At 49.3% G+C, this 18,523-nt stretch overlaps 1 protein-coding gene across 3 annotated transcripts in view; it reads left to right on the plus strand.

Annotated features, from left to right (window-relative positions):
- Nucleotides 1-18,523, plus strand: part of MEAK7 (MTOR associated protein, eak-7 homolog) — a 39,794-nt gene that overhangs the window by 9,089 nt on the left and 12,182 nt on the right. For all 3 annotated transcript variants that reach the window (XM_057713578.1, XM_057713579.1, XM_057713580.1), the window contains 5 exons: nucleotides 1,054-1,284; nucleotides 1,645-1,789; nucleotides 11,216-11,644; nucleotides 16,850-16,968; nucleotides 18,265-18,444. In XM_057713578.1, the coding sequence (XP_057569561.1) occupies nucleotides 1,054-1,284; nucleotides 1,645-1,789; nucleotides 11,216-11,644; nucleotides 16,850-16,968; nucleotides 18,265-18,444 (1,104 nt within the window). The remainder of the gene's footprint in view (nucleotides 1-1,053; nucleotides 1,285-1,644; nucleotides 1,790-11,215; nucleotides 11,645-16,849; nucleotides 16,969-18,264; nucleotides 18,445-18,523) is intronic.

The following is an 18,523-nucleotide window of genomic DNA, read 5'->3' on the forward strand; positions in this document are numbered from 1 at the left end:
CTTTCTCTAGTTGTGGCGAGCAGGGGCTACTCTTTGTTGCAGTGCGAGGGCTTCTCATTGCCGTGGCTTCTCTTGTGGAGCACGGGCTCTAGGTGAGCGGGCTTCAGTGGTTGCAGCATGCAGGCTCAGTAGTTGTCAGCACTCAGGCCCTAGAGTGCACGGGCTTCAGTCGTTGGGGTGCGTGGGCTTCAGCAGTTGTGGTGCACGGGCTTAGTTGCCTCATAGCCTGCGGGATCTTCCTGGACCAGGGATTGAAACTGCATTGGCAGGCAGATTCTTAACCACTGTGCCACCAGGGAAGCCCAAGAACCAGATTTTTAAAAATGAATTTTTATTGGAGCAGAGTTCATTTACAATGTTGTGTTAGTTTCTGCTGCACAGCAAAGTGATTCAGTTATACATATACACATATCGGCTCTTTTAGATTCTGTTTCCATGTAGGCCACTACAGAGTATTGAGTAGAGTTCCCTCTGCTATCCAGTGAGTTCTCATTAGTGATCTATTTTATATATAGTAGGGTGGATATGTCACTCCAAATTTCCCAATTTACACTGCCCCCCCCCCCCCCCCCCCCAATGCATGTTGAGCACAAAGAACTCGGGTAGATAAAGCTAGCTAATATATTCGGACGTCCCTAGCATAGAGGAGACCCATTTAGCACTACATGGACCGTGTGTTTCTTGTGGAAGTCAATTCAGACATGCACATGACAGCTGTGAGGGTCCAGAGTGGAGGAGCTGCTGTGAGCAGAGTGAAGAGCAGACGATGGCCGGAGGCAGGGATGTCACGGCCAGTCTGGGGAGACGGGGACGTCTGGAGGGCAGGATGGGGACAGGTGATGGAAGGGTCTGAGCCCCAAGCCAGGACGCGTTAGGTATGTGGGTCCTGGGGTGGCGTGATGCCCTTAGGTGGGGAGATTTGGTGCATTTGGGGGTCTAGGAAGGTTATGTGCTGGTAGCAGTGGTTGGTCTTGGTCCCTTCGTTATTTTCCCATCATCCTCCCACGTTTGACTGACATCCTGTCTGGCCTTTTCACCTACATGTCCCCACAGAGCCACGTTGGGGAAGCTCTTCCCCCAGAGATGGTCACCAGGCTGTTTGATGGCATGCGGAGGATGGACGTGACCGGGAGGGCCAAGGGGCCCAGTGAGCGCGTCTCCCAGGAGCAGTTCACAGCATCCATGTCCCACCTGTTAAAAGGAAATGCTGAGGAGAAGAGTCTCGTGATCCTGAAAATGATTTCTGCCACAGAAGGTCCCGTGAAAGCAAGTGAGGTCCAACAGGTAAGAGGCCACCAGGCCCTTTGCAGCCATCCCAGGCAGTCTTGGTGTCCTTTGGTGGGGGACTTAGGACGATTAAGCAGCTGATGGAGGCAGTGTGCAGAAGTCCACCCTGGGGGGAACCTACACCACGTGACTGGTTGAGGTCAGAACTCCTGGACAAAAAGCCATTGGTGAACTAGACCAGCCCAGGGTATCACTGGAACAATGAATACCGACCCAGGTTACATGATCTTTTCCCACATTCGTAGTGGTCCATCCCAGTTGACCTTAAAGAGAGAAGACGCCCTTCCCCATATTGATATGATGTAGGTGATAGGTCACAGCGGAAATGCGATTAATGGTAAAATTGTGCTCTTCAAGTTTACAGAGGATCTGGTTGGCTCTGTGGTGCACGTGCTAAAATACAGACAGGAGCTGAGAGGCTGGACTCAGAAGCAAGCCCCAGGCTCCCCGTCCCGGGTGCAGGCACTGGCTGCTCACCTGTTCTCTGAGATGAAGCTTCAAGGCAAGTGCCCTGCCGTGGTCCTTCGCCCTTGGTGTCCAGAGTGGTACCACGCCATCTGCATTACTGTAGCCTTGTATTAACATCGGAAATCAGCAAGTGTGCATCTTCCAACTTTGGAGGACTATTTAGATTATCTAATCGTTAGCATACAATTGTTCATAGTGTTTCCTTATAACCTTTATTTCTGCAAGGTCAGGATTGACATCCCCACTTTCATTTCTGATGTTAGTCACGTGAGTCTTCTCTTTTTTTTCTTGCTCAGCCTAGCTAACAGTTTGTTCACTTTCCGTTACTTTCAGAGAGCCATCTTTTGGTTCTGTGGATTTTGTCTGCTGTCTAACCTCTATTTCATCTATCTTCATCCAAGTCTTTTATTTCCTTTCTTCTGCTTCTTTTAGATTTTAGTTTGGTTTTCTTTCCTTTTTTTAAAAAAAAAATTTATTGAAGTATACTTGATTTACAATGTTATGTTAGTTTCTGCTGTACAGCAAAGTGACTCAGTTTTACATATATGTATGTATTTATTCTTTTTCTGTCCCATTATGGTTTGTTACAGGATATTGAATATAGTTCCCTTTGCTCTGCAGTAGGACCTTGTTGTTTATCCATCTTATATATACTAGTTTGCCTCTGTTAATTCCAAACTCCCAATCCTTCCCTCCCCTCCCCTGCCTCCCCCTTGGCAACCACAAGCCTGTTCTCTATGTCTGTGAGTCTGTTTTTGTTTCAGAGATGTGTTGATTTCTGTCATATTTTAGATTCCACATAGAAGTGACATCATATGGTGTTTGTCTTGCTCTTTCTGACTTACCTTTCTTAGTATGATAATCTCTAGGTCCATCCATGTTGCTGCCAGTGACATTATTTCATTCTTTTTGATGGCTGAGTAGTAGTCCATTGTATATTTAGACCACATCTTCTTTATCCATTCACCTGTTGATGGACATTTAATTTAGGTTGTTTCCGTGTCTTGGCTATTGTGAATAGTGATGCTATGAACGTAGGGGTGCAGGTATCTTTTAGAATTAGAGTTTTGTCTGGATATATGCCCAGGAGTGGGATTGCCAGATCACATATCAACTGTATTTTTAGTTTTTGGGGAAACCTCCATGCTGTTCTCCATAGCAGCTGCACCAATTTACATTCCCACCAACACTGTAGGAGAGGTCCCTTTTCTCCACACCCTCCCCAGCATTTGTTATTTGTAGACTTTTTAATGATGGCCATTGTGACTGGTGTGAGGTGGTACCTCATTGTAGTTTTGATTTACATTTCTCTAATAATTAGCGATGTTGAACATCTCTTCATGTGCCTCTTGGCTGTCTGTATGTTTTCTTTGGAGAAAAGTCTCAGGTCTTCTGCACATTTTTGGATTGGGTTGTTTGTTTTTTTGTTGTTGTTGTTGAGTTGTCTGAACTGTTTGTATATTTTGGAAATTGAGCCCTTGTTGGTCACATCATTTGCAAATATTTTCTCCGAGTCTGTAGGTTGTCTTTTTTGTTTCATTTATGGTTTCCTTTGCTGTGAGAAAGCTTGTACATTTAATTAGGTCCCATTTGTTTATTTTGACTTTTATTTCTATTGCCCTGGGAGGCTGACCTAAGAAAACATCGGTATGATTTATGTCAGAGAATGTTTTCCCTGTGTTCTCTTCCAGGAGTTTTATGGTGTCTTGTCTTATATTTAGGTCTTTAAGTCATTTTGAGTTTATTTTTGTGCTTGGTGGGAGGATGTGTTCTAACTTCATTGATTTACGAATACATGCAGCTGTCCATCTGTCGCAATATCACTTGCTGAAGAGACTGTCTTTTCTCCATTGTATAGTCTTGCCTCCTTTGTCGAAGATTAATTGACCATAGATGTGTGGGTTTATTTCTGGGGTCTCTGTTCTGTTCCATTGATCTGCATGCCTGTTTTTGTGCCAGTATCATGCTGTTTTGATTACTGTAACTTTGTAGTATTGTCTGAAGTCTGGGAGGGTTATGCCTCCAGCTTTGTTCTTTTTCCTCAGGGTTGCTTTGACAATTCTGGGTCTTTTGTGGTCCCATATAAATTTTAGTGTTATTTGTTCTATTTCTGTGAAAAATGTCATGGGTAATTTCATAGGTATCACAATTAATCTACAGATTGCTTTGGATAGTATGGCCATTTAAATAATATTCTTTCCTTCCAAGAGTGTGGGATATCTTTCCATTTGTTTGAGTCATCTTTAGTTTCCTTTATGAAAGTTTTGTAGTTCTGTGCATATAAGTCTTTTACTTCCTTGGTGAGGTTTATTCCTAAGTATTTTTTTTTTTTGGTGTGATTTTAAAAGGGATTATTTGTTTACATTCCCTTTCTGATATTTCATCATTAGTGTAAAGAAATGCAATTGATTTCTGTATGTTGATCTTGTATACTGCCAGCTTGCTGAATTCGTTTATCAGTTCTAGTAGTTTTTGTGTGGGGTCTTGAGGGGTTTCTATATATATTTTTTCATGTCATCTGTGTATAATGACAACTTTACCTCTTCCCTACCAATTTAAATACCTTTTATTTCTATTTTTTGTCCGATTGCTGTGGCTAGGATTTCCAATATTATATTGAAGAAAAGTGGTGAGAGTGGCCATCCTTATCTTGTTCCAGATTTTAGCAGGAAGGCTTTCAGCTTTTCACCATTGAGTATTATATTGGCTGTGGGTTTGTCATAAATAGCCTTTCTTATGTTGAGATATGTTCCCTCTATACCCACCTTCATAAGGGTTTTTTTTTTTATCATGAATGGATATTGAATTTTATCAAGTTGGCTTTCTGCATCTATGGAGGTAATCATGTGGCTTTGTCCTGTCTTTTGTTGATGTGGTGTATCACGTTGATTGATTTGCATATGTTGAACCATCCTGGTGATCCTGAGATGAATCCAACTTGGTGGTCGTATATGACCTTTTTAATGTGTTGTTGGATTCTGTTTACTAATATTTCACTGAGAATTTTTGCATCTATATTCATCAAAGATATTGGCCTGTAATATTCTTTTTTGGTAGTGTCTTTGGTTTTGCTACCAGGGTGATGGTGGCTTCATAGAATGTCTTTGAGAGTGCTCTTTCCTCTTCAATCTTTTGGAAGAATTTGAGAAAGATCAGTATAAGTTCTTTTTGTATGTTTGGTAGAATTTCCCTGTGAAGCCATCTGATCCTGGACTTTTATTTTAGGCAGGTTTTTTTTTCTTTTTTTTACAGATTTGATTTACTTTCTAGTAATTGGTCTGTTTAAGTTGTCTCCTTCGTGATTGTTTTTTTTTTTTTTTCAATTTTAAAAAATTTATTATTATTTTTTGGCTGTGTTGGGTCTTCGTTGCTGCACACAGGCTTGCTCTAGTTGTGGCTAGCGGGGACTGCTCTTGGTTGCAGTGCATGGGTTTCTAATTGTGGTGGCTTCTTTTGTTGCAGAGCATGGTCTCTAGGCACATGGGCTTCAGTAGTTGCAGCACACAGGTTCAGTAGTTGTGGCTCGTGGGCTCTAGAGCACAGGCTCAATATATGTCGCACACGGGCTTAGTTGCTCCGCAGCATATGGGATCTTCCTGGACTAGGGATCAAACCCATGTCCCCTGCATTGGCAGATGGATTCCTAGCCACTGCACCACCAGGGAAGTCCCTCCTTGTGATTCAGTTTTGGTGGGCTGTATGTTTCTAGAAAGTTGTCCATTTCTTCAAGGTTATCAAATTTGTTGGCATGTAATTGTTCACAGTACTCTCTTATGGTTTTTTTTGTGTGTATATTTCTGTGGTATCTGCTGTGATTTCTCCTCTGTCATTTCTTATTTTGCTTATTTGGGTCTTCTTTCTTTTCTTTTTGGTGAGCCTGGCCAGAGGTTTGTGAATTTTGTTTACCCTTTTCAAAGAGCCTGCTCTTGGTTTTATTGATTTTCTTGTTTGTTTTTTAATCTCTCTTTTATTTATTTCCTCTCTGATCTTTATTCTCTTTCCTTCTGCTGACTTTAGGTTTTGTTTGTTCTTCTTTTTCTAATTTTGTTTGGTGGTAGGTTAGGTTGTTTATTTGAGATTTTTCTTCTTTCTTAAAGAAGGCCTGTATCTTCCCTGAGAACTGCTTTTGCTGCATCCCATAGTTCTTGTGTTTTCACTGTCATTTGCCTCAAGGTATTTTTAAATTTCTTCTTTGATATCATCATTGACCCATTGGTTTTTTTAGTAGCATATTGTTTAGTCTCCATGTAATTGTTTTTTCCTCATTTCTTTTTCTATGGTTGTATTTAGTTTCATGCCGTCGTGGTCAGAAAAGATGCTTGCAATAGTTTCTGTATTCTTAAATTTGTCATGGCTTGTTTTGTGCTCAAGTGTGTGGTCAATCCTGGAGAATGTTCCATGTGCACATGAAAAGATGGTGTATTCTGCTTTTTTTGAATGTAATGTCCTGAAGATATCAATTAAGTCTAACTGTTCTGTTGTATCATTTGGGACCTCTGTTGCTTTATTGATTTTCTGCCTCAAAGATCTGTCCATTGATGTGAGTGGGGTGTTAAAGTCTCCTATTATTACTGTAATCCTGTCAGTTTCTCCCTGTATGTCTGTTAGTGTTTGTTTTATGTGTTAGGGTGCGTATATGTTGATGAGTGTAATACCCTCTCGTATTGATCCTTTTATCATTATATACTGTCCTTCTTTATCTTTCTTTATAGCCTTTGTTTAGAGTCTATTTTGTCTGGTATGAGGATTGTGACCCCTGCTTTCTTTTTTTTTTAAATACATTTATTTATTTATTTATTTTATTGGCTGTGTTGGGTCTTTTTTGCTGTGCACGGGCTTTCTTTGTAGTTGCGGTGAGTGGGGGCTACTCTTTGTTGTAGTGTGCGTGCTCCTCATTGCCGTGGCTTCTCTTGTTGCGGAGCATGGGCTCTAGGCACGTGGGCTTCAGTAGTTGCAGCATATGGGCTCAATAGTTGTGGCGCACGGGCTTAGTTGCTCCGCAGCCCGTGGGATCTTCCTGGAGTAGGGATCGAACCCATGTCCCCTGCATTGGCAGGCAGATTCTCAACCATGGTGCCAGCTAGGAAGCCCGATCCCTGCTTTCTTTTCATTTCTGTTTGCATGAAATATCTTTTTCCATACTCTCACTTTTAATATACGTGTGTCCTTTGCCCTAAAGTGGGCCTCTTGTAGGCAGCATAGCATAGGCTCTTGTTTTTATCCAACCTGCCACTCTGTGTCTTTTGATGGGAGCATTTAGTCCATTGACATTAAGGTAATTAGTGATAGATATGTATTTATTGCTGTTTTAACCTTATTTTCCTATTGATTTTATATTTCTTCTTTGTCCCTTTCTTTCTCTTTTTGTTTTTCCTATTGTGGTTTGATGCTTTACTTTTGTATTATGCTTATATTCTCTTCTTTTTGATTTTTGTGAATCTATTGTTATGTTTTTGATTTGTGGTTGCCCTATTTTTCAAGTATGTTAACCCCTTCCTATATCTACTTGCTTTAGACTGGTAGTCATATGGACTCAAACACATTCTAGGAAAAAAAAATGTGATTTTCTTTTTCGTATAGCTTCTTGCTTCTTTTCTATTTAGAGAAGACCTTTCAATATTTCCTTTAGGATAGGTTTAGTATTGCTGCATTCTTTTAGTTTTTGCTTGTCTGAGAAATTCTTTCTTTCTCCTTCTATTCTAAATGATAATCTTGCTGGGTAGAGTGTCCTAGGTTGCAGATTTTTCCCTTTCAGGAGTTTGAATAAATCTTGCCTCTCCCTTCTGACCTGCAATGTTTCTGTAGAGAAATCTGCTGAAAGCCTTATGGGGGTTCCCTTGTCATTAACTTTATGTTTTTCTCTTGTTGCCTTTAAAATCCTCTCTTTAACTTTTGCCATTTTTATTATAACATGTCTTGGTGCAGGTCTGTTTGGGTTTATCTTGTTTGAGACCCTCTGTGCCTCAGATACCTGGATGTCTGTTTCCTTCTTTAGGTTTGGGAAGTTTTCAGCCATAATTTCTTCAAATACATTTTCAATCCCCTTCTCTCTTTCTTCTCCTTCTGGGATCTCTATTATGCATAGATTGGCACACTTTATGTTCTCACATAGGTCTCTTGTACTGCTTTCATTTTTTAAAAAAACTTGGCTTCCTGATTAGGTGATTTCCATTATTCAATCTTCCATTTCACTTATTCCTTCTTCTGCACTATTCATTCTGCTATTCATAGCCTTTAGCTCAACTCTCGTCTCAGCAAATGAGCTTTCTGATTTTTCTTGATTCCTCCTTATAGTTTCTAGTTCCTTTTTAATCTGCATTTCTGTCGATAGCCCTTTTTAATCCCTTCAGTATTTTCAATCTCCTTTTTGAACTCGGTATCTATTAGACTGAAGAGGCCTATTTCATTGTTTGTTCTTTCAAGGGGATTCTCTCGATCTTTTAGTTGGGAGTGGTTCCTCTGCTTCTTCATTTTACATATATTTCTCTTGCTCTATGAGTTTAGGAGAAACAGTTATCTACTGTGGTCTTGGAGGGCTGTTTATATGTGGGGTCATCCCTGTGTAGCCTGCGTGGGCTTAATACTTTTGGTGTGAGGGCTGTTTTTGGTGTGGATGCCTGTGCTCAGTGTATGATGCCCTTTCCCCTTGATGGGGGTTTGACTGGTGTTGTGGTGACCAGGGCCTGCACTGGATAGGGAGCGGGGCCTCCTCTCTCCTCTGTGGTTGTCACTGCCCTGTCTAGGGCAGGGTCTGCTCTCTAGTTGTTGGTGTAGAAGCCCCAGACCCGTTTCTGAGCTGTGGTTTGAGGTAGGTGGGACTGGAGTGCTCCCACTGGGAGAGGAGCCACTGAGTATTCCTCTGCTAGAGTTGTTCATCTGTGAGCATGTCCTCTTTCACCTGCTGTGGAGGCTCACAAAGCACACTGTTGTTGGCACTGCCCTCGGCCCCACCTCAACCATGGGTATGCTGGAAATTGGCCCAGGTGCCTCTCGGGCTTTGTTTTCACAAGGCCACCAGTGCAGAGCCACTGAGGTCAGGTCCCAGGGCCGCAGTAGTCTCACGCCTGGACCCACTGTGGGAGCTACAAAGGCAGCTCAGACCCTGGCCCAGCTCAGCTCCCATACGTGCCCACAAAGCCCATGGCTGCTATGGCCAGACCTGTCCCAGCTGCGGGAGCACCAGTTGTCCTTTCAGATGTTCTGCAAACACTGAATTTACAAAGCTGGCAGTGGAGGTGTAAGTCTGTGGTTTGCGCAGCTGTGGGGAGAGATTTCAGCTCTGCTTCCTAAGATGCATGGCCGCTGGGGCTCAGCTGTGATTTCAGCACCACCTCTGTGCATGGTCAACCCCCTGGTTTCTGCTCCTGGGGCCACTGAGGCAGTGGCTGGGGTGTGTGAGCCTACCTGGGTGAGAGCCTCCCCTGGAGGCCGCGGAGGCAGGAGCCAGCGGGTGGGGAAAGCGGCTGCAGTGGCGGCCCCACCTCTCCCTGGGCACGCCATTTAACAATGGTGCTGCACTTCTACAGTGGCCTGGTGTTCTTCCGCGAACACTCCTAGTTGCTGTGCCCCACACTCCAGCCCCTTCAGGCTGTCTCCACGCAGCCAACAGCAGTGCTCTCCCCAGGTCTGTCCTCTAAACCCTGTGTTCCAGCAGCCAGCCTCCGCCCACACCAGTGGACATGCGTCTCAGGCTGGGACATGCAGGGCGGTGGCACGACCGTCTGTGTAGGTCTCTCTCCATCCTGCCTGCCACTGAACAGCTGCTGTGCTCTCCTCTGAGCCTCTGAAGCTCCTTTTCTGTCCCAGCTGATCGCCCTGCTGATGAGGGGACTTCCCAGGGTGTGGGAACCTCTCCTCTCCTTCAGCTTCCTCCCAGGTTGCAGAATCCATCCTGCTTCTTTTTTTTTTTTTTTCCCTTCATCCATGGTTACATGGAGATCTTTCTTGTCCTTTCAGGTGTTTGAGGCCTTCTGCTATTGTTCAGTGGGTGTTCTGTGGAATTATTTCATTTGTAGAGGTATTCTTGATGTATTTATGGGAAGATGTGAGTTCCACGTCCTACTACTCTGCCATCTTGATTCTGATCTCTATTTTTCTTTTTCTAGTTTCTCAAGTTAGAAGGTTAGGTTATTGATTTGAGATCTTTCTCCTTTTTCATATAGGTATTTCTGACTATAAATTTCCCTCTAAGCACTGCTTTAGCTGAATCCCATAAGTTTTGGTATATTGTGTGTGTGGTTTTTTTTTTTCATCTCAGTATTTTCTAACTTCCCTCATGATTTCTTCTTTGGCCATTGATTGTTTAGAGGTATGTTCTTTAATTTCTACGTGTTTGTGAATTTCCCAAATTGCCTTCTGTTACTGATTCATAATTTCATTATATTGTGATTGAAGAACATACGTTATATGATTTCAGTTTTTTTCAGTTCATTGAGGCATGTTCTATAGCCTAACATGCGGTCTGTCTGGAGAATATTCCAGGTACACTTGAGAAGAATGTGTATTCTGCTGTTGTTGGCTGAGAAACAATATATATTGAAATTTACTTGGGATTTAAAAATACCTTGTGACTCTCTTTGCAAAGTAGAGATTTGTTTCATAAACGTGTTACTGTTTTATTATAAAGCTGGAGTTTTAAACACAGTTTGAAAAATTAAGTGGGGTATTTGGAACTTGGAGAGAAGAATGAAATAATACACTATATAAAACCATAACATACATATGAGGTACCAGTAGTCTGTCTTTTGGCACCACCGCCACGTCACCTCTGTTCTTAGTAGGTAAGAGATGGAAATCAGAATGATGGGTGCCAATTGGAAACAATTAAGCATCATTTGTGGTTAATGGAACCCGTTCTCCCCAGGTAAACTAGACGGGTGCCCAGGGAGTTACCAACCACTACGCTGATTAGCTGGAAGATGACACACTTCTCAATCTTTTCCAAATGACTTTGTTGGAACTAGTGGCTTTTGGTGTGGCCCTCTCAGGAAAGATTGCTGGGGGGTCTCAGGGTCCTGGGGTGAGGGGGTAGCTGTCTCCTGGGCCTCTGAAATGCAGCTTGGAACACAGAGAGAAGGTAAGCATGTTGGTGGTGAATTGTTTAGATGATCACTGTCCAACAGAGACAGAATGTGAATGCCGAAGCCAACCACACATGAAATTGTAAGTCTTCTAGTGACCACGTGAAACTAGCAAAAAGAAACAAGTGAAATTAATTTTAAGAATATGTTCAAAATACACTTTAACATTGGCAACCTATGTAAAAAAAAAGGACTGAGATATTTTACAGTCTTTTTTTTTTTTTCATGCCAAGCCTTTGAAATGAGGGATGCATTTTACACTTACCGCACATCGCAATGCAGACGAAACACGCGTGGCTCCCCTGCTGGACAGGGCAGGTTTAGGTGAGTAGACAGAAGGCGAGGTCATCACCCACTGGTACTGTCTTCTCCTCCCCTAGACGGCGAGAAGCTTCCGGGGCCTCAGCGGCTGGACTGTGACTGTGACCAAGCTGCACTCGAGGACTGGGTGTTCAGGGCCCCCCACGTGGCCACGTTTCTGAGCGTGGTCATCCACCAAGGCTTTCTCCTCCTGCGCTCGTCCCTGGATCTGGCCACCCTGGTCCCCGAGCGCCAGGTCAACCAGGAGCAGGAGTTTGCGAGCATCCTGGACGTCCTGTCCGTCGTCTACATCAACTCCCACCTGCCCCAGGAGCAGCGGCACCGCTGGCGCCTGCTCTTCTCGTCCGAGCTCCACGGGCACAGCTTCTCCCAGCTCTGCGGGCGCATCACACACTGGGGGCCCTGCGTGCTGCTGCTTGAGGACCACGACGGCCACGTGTTCGGCGGCTTCGCCTCCTGCTCCTGGGAGGTCAAGCCTCAGTTTCAAGGTGAGCCTTGGCCACCAAAACCCCAAGTGGTAGCACAGTGACCATTACAAGTTCTGGTCAGACAGCTGCTGCGTGGAGACCTCTGAGCTCCACTAGGGGAAGCGCCTGTTTCTTCTGTCTCCTCCTGCAAGTGCTTTTCCAGATGTGCTTGGGAGGTTAGTGAAATATGATTTTTTTTTTTTTAATATATATTTACTTATTTGGTTGTGCTGGCTCCTTAGTTGTGCCTCACATGTTCCTTAGTTGTGGCATGTGAACTCTTAGTTGTAGCATACATGTGAGATCTAGTTCCCTGACCAGGTTCAAACCTGGGCCCCCTGCATTGGGAACATGGAATCTTAACCACCAGAGAAGTCCTGGACATGGTGTTTCTTTTTTCTTTCTTTTTTGTTTTTTTTTAAATAAATAAATAAATGTATTTATTTATTTATTTATTTGATGCATTGGCTCTTCGTTGCTGCACACAGGCTCTCTCTAGTTGTGAGCGGGGGCTACTCTTCATTATGGTGCACGGGCTCCTCATTTTGGTGGCTTCTCTTGTGTAGCATGGGCTCTAGGCATATGGGCTTCAGTAGTTGAGGCATATGGGCTCCATAGTTGTGGCTCATGGGCTGTCGAGCGCAGGCTCAGTAGTTGTGGCGCACAGGCTTCGTTGCTCCGTGGCATGTGTGATCTTCCTGGAGTAGGGATCGAACTTGTGTCCCCTGCATTGGCAGGCGGATTCTTAACCACTGCGCCACCTAGAAAGTCCCCATGGTATTTCTTTATGGTGGTTTAACTTCATGGGTTTCTTAATAGATTATGACTGCAGGGTAAGGTAAGCAGGACAGGTGTCCTCAGCCCTGGGTTTCTGGTGAGAAATCAATGGCTTAGCATCATTAAATGGTACCGGGTCCTGACCATGGGAGAGGCTGGGTTGTGGGTGCCACATAAGGGACTGGGAGATACTGACTCTTGCAGGTGGGGTGTTTTCTCTTGGGGGACCATCTTCCTTTCCGGGAACCCCCTGTGTGTGTCTGCTTTGCTGCTTCTGCCTGTAGTTTTTTGATTTTGTGATTTTGCTGAAGATTGGAAGCTCTTTGCTAGACCTTGAATGCTGTGGATGAAAGGCCCTGATGAAATCCTTCCCCTCCTCAAAGAAAGGACTTCGATAAACTTTTTTTTTAAATTGTTTATTTATTTATTTTTGGCTGCACTGCGCAGCTTGTGGGATCTTAGTTCCCTGACCAGGGATCAAAGCTGCGCCCCCTGCATTGGAAGCGTGGCGTCTTAACCGCTGGACTGCCAGGGAAGTCCCTGATAGATGCTTTTAAAGGCCTCTTTTTTTTAAAACGCTCATCCCCTGGCGGTGAGCTGTTCTCATACTCAGAGGTGAACCTGTCTTCCCAGGATTGATGTCACCGTGTGCCCCTGGGTACCTGGTCTGGGCTGCCTAAGTCTGTTCTCAGAGGGTGTCCCGGGGGCCAGCAGCTGTGAGATGGAGGGCTTTTCCTAGTGCTCGGAGCGGCCAGATATAGGCCTGTCCTCACTCCCCTTGGCTAAATGGGGTAGGCCGGCTGTAGCAGTTCCGGGGAGGGTCCCTCCCAGTGAGGGGGTCAGGCTAATACCTTCCCTGGCTGGATCGGTGGAAGGGAGGCCCCAGGGTCCTGAGACGTGAAAGACGGGGGAGAAGCCACGTGCCCCACTGGGGCGGGGGTTGCCTGTCGGAACCAGATGGCCATCCGTTGTGTCCCCTCTGCGTGCGTCCCTGCCCCCTTCTCTCCAGCCCGCTCTCACCCACGTTGCTGCAGGTACCTTTAACTGGCCCTCGGCTCCTGGTCTCACCATCCTGTCCATCTGCCACATCCCAGCACACCTGACATGGTGCTTGTCCCCTGGAGACCTTGGACAGGCCCCCACTGTGCTCAGGACAGTACACCCTTTACCTCCAGACTCACAGCCCCGACTGCCTTGTGCTCAGTCTCACTGAATTCCCGACGTTTCCAGAACAGCCTGCGCTCTCATCTCAGGACTCGGCACACGTTGCTGTTTCTCCCTCTTCCACCTGTTTGCACAGTCAGCTCCTTGTCGGGACCCAGTCCAGGGTCGCCTCCTCCAGGAAGGCTTCCCGACCACACGAGTGCCATGTGGTCCTCGGTGGTAGTGGTCCCCAACCTTTTTGGCAGCAGGGACCGGTTTCGTGGAAGACAGTCTTTCTGTGGGCTGGGAGGGGGGCGGGGGTTTGTTCAGGCGGTAATGTGAGCGATGGGGAGTGGCAGGTGAAGCTTCGCCCTCTCACCCGCCCCTCACATCCTGCTGCGCAGCCTGGTTCCTAACAGGGACTGGTCCTTGGCCCAGGGGTTGAGGACCCCTGCTTTATGGGACTGCATGCTTCTGGAATTGTTCCCATCTTCCCAGCACCAGGGAAGCGTCTGCCCGTTCGGGAGCCGTGTCCAGGTGCAGAGGTGCTGTTACAGGAGAGGTTTTAGCAGCGGTGGGGTGGCCCTTGTCTGGGATGGGTGCCTCTGTCCCCGAGATCCTGTTGTTTCCAGGATTTGGTTTTCTCTAGGTTTCAGATTGTTCCAAATCTTTAATCCAGTTGCTGCTACCAGCCCTTCCCCACTATGTCAGGGTCCCCAAGACCACCCATGTGTCAGTAAGTCGCTAGGAGGACTCGGGGACTCGGCACAGAGCTGTCATCACAGCTGATCTATTACAGTGAGAGGATACACAGCAAGGTCAGCCCAGGGACCGGGTGTGGGGTGGGGGGTGGGGTGAAACCCAGGGGAACCAGGCTCCAGCCCCCAGCATCCTCTCTAGGGAGGTCGCACGGGATGCGTTAACTCCCCGCAGCCGCGAGCTGTGACAGCACGTGTGCAGTGTTTCCAGCAGGGACGCGTCAGAGACTCGGCGCCCGGGGTCTTTATCAGGGGCCAATCGCACGAGCACCCTCTCTCTGCCTGACACCCACCAAACCCCAGACCCGCAGGAGGACGGCAGGGGCCCGGCACCACCCCCACTGTGCGCACACGTGGTCCGGGCACAGGGAGCGGCTCATCGGTCCCGGGAGTGGGGGCCTCCCCACATCCAAGTCCCCAGACGCCCGCCGAGGGCCGACCTCGGAAGGCGGCCCTTCTGGGGACCCCGGTCTCTGGCCTGGGCTTCTGCATGCCCACTCTCCCTGTCGCGGTGTCACGGGGAGGAGGCTCGGGGGGGTGATGGGCTGGGTCTCTGTGTGGTTGGAGGCTCTGCTTGAGGATGTGGGAAAACCCTGAGAATCGGTATACATTTCCGCTTATTTGAGCTCCTTTCGTGTTAACTCCAGGTCAGCTCTGCTTTGTCTTCATGTTTTAGTAACAAGCAGGATTCATCTTGAAGAGCAGTGGAAAAATGCAATGACCAAGTTTTCAGAGTTGGGCTCATTCTGTTCTGAAGCATGAGGACGGGATTCCAGCAGGGGGCAGCCTAGCGTCACAGATTCCGGTCACGTTCAGTGCCTTCTTGGCCATTTGTCCTGGAAACAGTCACCTCGAGTATTTGAGCCTTGAAGTGATGTGACAGCTGCGGGGTCACTGCGTTTTCGCCTCTGTCCGTGGGTTAGCTGACGGCCCGCAGCTCCGGGCTGAGTCCGGCTCTGTCCTGGGCAAGGTATTTACCCTCTCTGGGCCTCGGCTCCCCGGAAGCACGGGGCACGGCAGCTTGTAACCCATCGGGCGATGGGTGGAGGTGCCACTGTGAGAGTCGGGTGAGGAGCCCCTCCACGGGACTGACGGTCTTGCAGGTCACACGACTCCTTGTTCCTGGCCCCGCACCCTTGAGGGGTGTCTTCCCCACGGGGCCCTTCCCTCTGGGCACAGACCCCAGGATGGACTAGAGTGGGGTCCATTGCAGCTAGGGGCCCACACTTAGTGGCCCTGTCACCTCACTTAGCATCCGGGACCCAGGAAACGTTGGTCAAACGGCGGCCTTAGGACTGCAAGGCAAAGTGTGCTTAGGCCCAGTGCCCAGGGCCGCAGGTGGGACCAGGCTAAACCCAGCCTTCTGGGGCGTGTGGACTCAAGCCGGAGTCTTCAGCCTGGAGGGAAGCCCTGTGTCGCCCAGTCCTGTGACCTCCGCAGGCTCACCTCCCGTCTTCCCCACCGGTGCTCACAGACCGTGCACTACAGCCGAGGGGCCCTGCTGTTCCCCCTGTGCCCTGCCGTGTCCCTGCGGGGTCCCTCCTCCATGGAGTGGCCCTCACCCAGCTATTTCCATCTCAGGACATCTGACTTTAGAGGAGCTAAGTCCCTGCAGAGGCCCCTGGGGTCCGTCTGGGTCGGGGGCCTGGGCGTTGCTGGTCCAGACTCTGCCGGTCGAGGGCCATGTGCGGCCGAGGCCTGTCCTCCCCAAGGCCCCTCTGGGGCTCAAAGCCCCCTTCGTGTCTGCCCTCCACATTCAGGCTCCTGGTCTGCTTCCTGGAGCTTCCTTCCCACCTGACGAACGGCCCGACCCCCAAGTACCTGAGCTCCGTCCTGTGTCAGGTGCCCTCACACTGTGGCCATGGAGGGGCGGTCCTTCTGGCCAGGATCTCACAGCCATGGGGCACATCCCTGGTTTGGCCCAGGCCCCTCCTCAGTGAGTGCAGAGAGGGAGGAGTCTCTGAGACGGAGGACGCTGTCCATTTCTGGGGTTTGACTGGTACCTTCTCTGAGTGGCGGCGTGCCCACGCCTGTGCCCGGATGAAAGTCGAGGGTCACCTTTGCTGTGTGTCCCCTCCCCTCCCTGTGGGCGGCTGTGTCTGCAGGTGTCCTCTCCCCTCTGGATGATGTGCCTACTTGAGACCGTGCAAGCCCAGCCAGTACCTGGAGTGACCACCTGCCCCTTGTTTCTAAGTTAAGACGAGGCTGCTCTGACTCTGGGGAGACAGGGCAAGGCTCCCATCGGCCTTGCTGAGCGCTCACAGGCGTCCCCAGCAAGCAGGTGTCACCTTCCTTTTTAGTGGTCCCTCTTCACCCTGCACCTGCAGCTCATCCTACGGTCCCGGGCAGCCGTGGGGTCCGGGATAAACCCGCCGGTCCGCTGGCCCTGCCCCCGACGGGCGGGAGCCGCACGCACACTGAGGACCCGCCTGAAGCGCTCCCCGCTCCCCGCTCGGCCTTCTGAGCCGGGGCCCGTTTCGTTTCCTGCTTCCTCCTGTGCCCAGCTCCGGTGGGTGACCCTGCTTCTTCTCACTCTGGTCACTTTCAGGGGACGACAGGTGCTTCCTGTTCTGCGTCTCCCCCAGCATGGCCGTGTACACCTGCACGGGCTACAACGACCACTACATGTACCTGAATCAAGGGCAGCAGACCATCCCGAACGGACTGGTGAGGACTCGGGAGGGCAGGGCACGACCCCCCTGGTGAGGTCCATTCCGGCGGCACTGACCCCGATGTGCCTGGGGCAGCGGTGTGCGTTCAGTTCATTCTGCCCGGGTCAGGGTGGTGACGCGATGAGCGACAACCAGGACAGAATTCCTCTCGAGGAAAACCAGGGCCTGTGTTGCGGCATTTCCAGGGTTTGTATGCAAACAATGGATTCGGCCAGTTTTCCTGGGCTTGAGGTGGCTGGAGGCGCTGCCCTGCCTGGGGCACGAGCCAGGGGTGGGCGGGGCGGGGCGGGGCTCCCCGGGCCCATGAGGGACAGGGCTGGGTGAGGAGTGGGACCGGCACCCGCACAGATGCTTGGCTCGGCTGGGAGATGTCTCCTGGCGGACCAGCCTGTTTCTTTTCCCCGCTTCTCAACCACAAGCAAGTCTTGGGCAATTCCAGCCCGGCGCCTGCAGAGCCGAGGGCCGGGAAGGCTGGTCCACCTGGTCGGTGTGGAGAGGGCCCCGTGCCCCTTCCCAGGCTCACTCCGGGGCTCCCACGGGGCCACCCGGCGCCTCCCAGGAGGGGCAGTTTGGTGACGACGGGGGTGAGGGCCTCAGGAGCAGCGCCCGGCGGGTCCCGGTGGTGGTCAGTGATGGGCGCGAGGGGAGAAGCGGCCCCGGTCTCCTGCTCCGTGTTGGCTCCAGGCTCCCCGGGCGCGGGGAGAGCCGGCGGTGGAGGGGGCACCCCGGGAGAGGGGTGGGAGAGCTCGGACGGCAGTTCTGTTCCCGCGGGCCTCTGGCGCGGAGCCGGCAGTGTGCCCGGTGCTTCCTGCCTTCCCGGGCTGCCTCCCCCTTGCCCTCCCTGCCGTCGCTGGGCCGCGCTGAGTGAGGGACACACCAGCTGGCGCAGCGTCCTGCGTCTTGGGCTGCGTGAGGATCGGTGTTCCTGTCTGGGGGCCCGGACACAGATTTCCCGGTGTCAAGTGCTGTGAAGACCCCTCCTCTTAATTTACGGGTTGGGATCTCTGGGCCTGATGGTCTGTATTCTTTGGTCGTCAGTTATCACTTGCGTTTCCTGCCAGTGCAGCCCCGTGAAAACGAGCCATTGGGTGGGAGTCAGGACACCTTGATGAGAGTTCTAGGGACTTGTAATGGGATACTTAAATTGTATCCATCTATATATTTCACAGTTTAAAAAAAAAGGAGGAAAACTGCATTCACTTCCCACGCGTCCTTGTGGCATGAAGGCTGGGTGGGCTTCCGGTGTCTGATGCTCTAGACCGAGGATGTGCTGACACCCCTCCCTCCGCAGGGCATGGGGGGGCAGCACAATTACTTTGGCCTGTGGATCGATGTCGATTTCGGGAAAGGACACAGCAAGGCCAAGCCCACGTGCACCACGTACAATAGCCCTCAGCTGTCGGCCCAGGAGGACTTCCAGTTCGAGAAGATGGAGGTGTGGGCGGTGGGAGACGCCTCGGTGACACAGCGGGTGAGCACGGCGGCGTTTCTCCCCCTTCTCGGCTTTGTCCCTTTTACTCCTCCATCTGCAGATGGTTCATTCCAAATTT

Source organism: Hippopotamus amphibius, chromosome 16 (assembly GCF_030028045.1).
Source record: "Hippopotamus amphibius kiboko isolate mHipAmp2 chromosome 16, mHipAmp2.hap2, whole genome shotgun sequence".
Lineage (NCBI taxonomy): Eukaryota > Metazoa > Chordata > Mammalia > Artiodactyla > Hippopotamidae > Hippopotamus > Hippopotamus amphibius.